General features: G+C 34.7%; 1 protein-coding gene across 2 annotated transcripts in view; it reads left to right on the top strand.

Moving 5' to 3' along the window:
* LOC122262648 (lysophosphatidylserine lipase ABHD12) overlaps positions 1-1,879 on the top strand; it is a 10,234-nt gene extending 8,355 nt beyond the window's left edge. For both annotated transcript variants that reach the window (XM_086542081.1, XM_086542080.1), the window contains exons 9-10: positions 1,404-1,531; positions 1,674-1,879. In XM_086542081.1, coding sequence (XP_086398207.1) covers positions 1,404-1,531; positions 1,674-1,707 — 162 coding nt within the window. In that variant the 3' untranslated portion in view covers positions 1,708-1,879. The remainder of the gene's footprint in view (positions 1-1,403; positions 1,532-1,673) is intronic.
* Positions 1,880-2,500: the final 621 nt, after the last annotated feature.

The raw sequence follows: 2,500 nt of genomic DNA on the forward strand, positions 1-2,500 counted from the left end.
CAGTCCTTCCACCACTCGACGTAATATCTTGTCACCTGGTGTTAACAGACTAAGGATCAAGCCAATTACTAGGCCTACCTGACCTTACCCTATTTCTTGAATTTTCAGGGAGGGAAAAAGTTTTATATGTTGTTATTTTTATTTTTTAAGTTTTTTTTAGCAATGATTATATTATTAATAATGCTGATGGTGGTAAATAAGATTTAAAGATTTTAAAAAATTAAAGAGATGGAGTAAATAAAAGAGGCCTAGGAGCTGACTAAACACATGCAGAGCATTTCATGTGAAATAATTTTATTTTTAATAAAACTTTCGTGGAGATGTGTGACCCAAACATCAGTGGGTTAACTCAACCATTTATATCTATATATATATATGCTAAAATACCACACTATCTTACACACATATTGCCTTTTTTATTTTTTCTTCTTCTACCTTTCTACCTTCTACCTCTTGGGCTGTGAAGACTAGTTAAGTTTTTTGGAATCTTTGAATCTGATTTCCATTACTATCATCAGCATTATTAATATGAAATAATTAAGAAAACTAGTTTTGGCATTGTTCAAAGGGTTAAGGGGATAGATATTGTAGATGCAAACAGAAATGCTAGCCAATTGGTCAGCCAGCTATCCTCTGTGTGTGTGCGTGTGTGTTTGTGTGTGTGTGTGTGTGTGAATATTATGTTCATATGTTATCCATAATGTGCTTTGCATACAGGTTGTGTAGTGGCAGTGCCTTTGATTGTGCATCACCTTGAAATAATTGTGATAAAATGCAGATGTTTATGGTGAATGCAAATAATTTTATAATATATATATAGATATAGATATAGATATAGATATGAAAATAGATTAATTAAATGTCTTAAATGTCTATTAGAAGGTGAGACAACAATTTCAAAGCCTTCCTGAATTTCAATTCAGATTTCCAAACTCTAGATTATTACCCTTCTATTGTGTTAAGTGTTTTTAAAACATTTAAACAATGTTGTCAACCCATTAATGCCAGATAACAAGATATCAAGTCCAGTTGTGGCAGTACCAGCCAGTGGGGACGAGTTATTTTTTCATAGCTTTCCATCTGGCCGGCGTGTTGGGTAATCGAGCGCATAGTGCTTGTTTGCGGCCAAAGCAGACAAATAACCCAAAGCATTAGGCTTATGTATTTGAAAAACCCCGGCATTTAGACCATTTGGATCCAAAACAGCCCCGTTAGAAACAGCTTATGTGCTATTACTCTTCATGTATATACCATTATCAGTATTTAGATATCAATGCTGTTTATATAAGTATCACATACACCCTAACACAAAAAGTTTGATATAATCCCCTACCCTATGTATAGTAAAGTAAACTTAAGTATTGGTTCACCTAACTTACATTCTCTCTTTTATTTTTTTCAAGCTATATTCGGCAGCCATGAGATCAAGGCCCAAGATGGCAGCGGAAGTCAGATTTTTCGACTTTGAAGAACAGCATGGATACGGACACAACTATATCCATAAGTCTGGCAATTTGCCGATGATCATCAGGTGAGAAGAGTCATTCTCGTGCGTGAAGAAAAGAGATTGGGATTCATGATATCTGTCCATTATGTCATTTGTAATATATAGTGTGGCCTTTTGGGTACTGAATAGTTGATATCGCGTAATTTTTGACTACTTTTCTTTACAGGGAGTTCGTCAAGATTTCAAAATACGCAAAGTGATCAAAAGTTAGACATGCCACAAGGACGGAAATTATGTGTAAGGAAAGCGTGTGTTCTTTTCTTTATATAGTATGGCATTATTTATCTATCAAACATTTAATTGTCTATTTCAAAATGGAAAACATTCCACCTTTTCTTTTACTCTATGTTTCCACATAGATTTATTTTTCACTCTCCTTCTCTTTATGTTCTTAAGAGATTATATGTCTTGTAAGTTATTTCAGTGTGTTTGAATGTGGAGAATGAATTCACTGTTATATATTTTTATATGCTTGACTGTATTTATTGTTTCTTATTGTTATTTTATGAGGTGAACAATGTAGCCTTTTTGTTTTCTTTTTATCCAGCAATGCAGTTTATGATAAAATTACTGAGATATCATTGTTAAGGATAAAGGGAAGAACAGGTATGTTTGAGATTATGTTTTGGGGGGGTGGTTGGCTTCCTTTGCTCTGTCTCCTCTTTTATCACTTCTCTCTTTGTCTCCCTCTTTGTATTTCTTTTTTTTTTCTCTTATTATTATTTTGTTCTTTTTTTTCTGCTTCTTTCTTTTCTTTTTCTCCTTTTTCAGTTTTTATTCTTATTCTTGTTCTTCTGTTCCTCCTCCTTTTGTCTTCATCATCCTTTCTCTCTCTCTTTCTCTCATTTTCTCTCTCTCCTCTCCTCCTCCTCTCTCCTCTCTCCTCTCCTCTCTCCTCATTCCTCTCCTCTCCTCTCTCTCTCTCTCTCTCTCTCTCTCTCTCCTCTCTCTCTCCTCTCTCTCTCCTCCCTCTCCTCCTCTCTCTTTCTCCTC

This window comes from Penaeus japonicus, unplaced genomic scaffold (assembly GCF_977035675.1).
Source record: "Penaeus japonicus unplaced genomic scaffold, GWHDUDI00000001_assembly GWHDUDI00000011, whole genome shotgun sequence".
In the NCBI taxonomy this organism is placed as follows: Eukaryota; Metazoa; Arthropoda; class Malacostraca; order Decapoda; family Penaeidae; genus Penaeus; species Penaeus japonicus.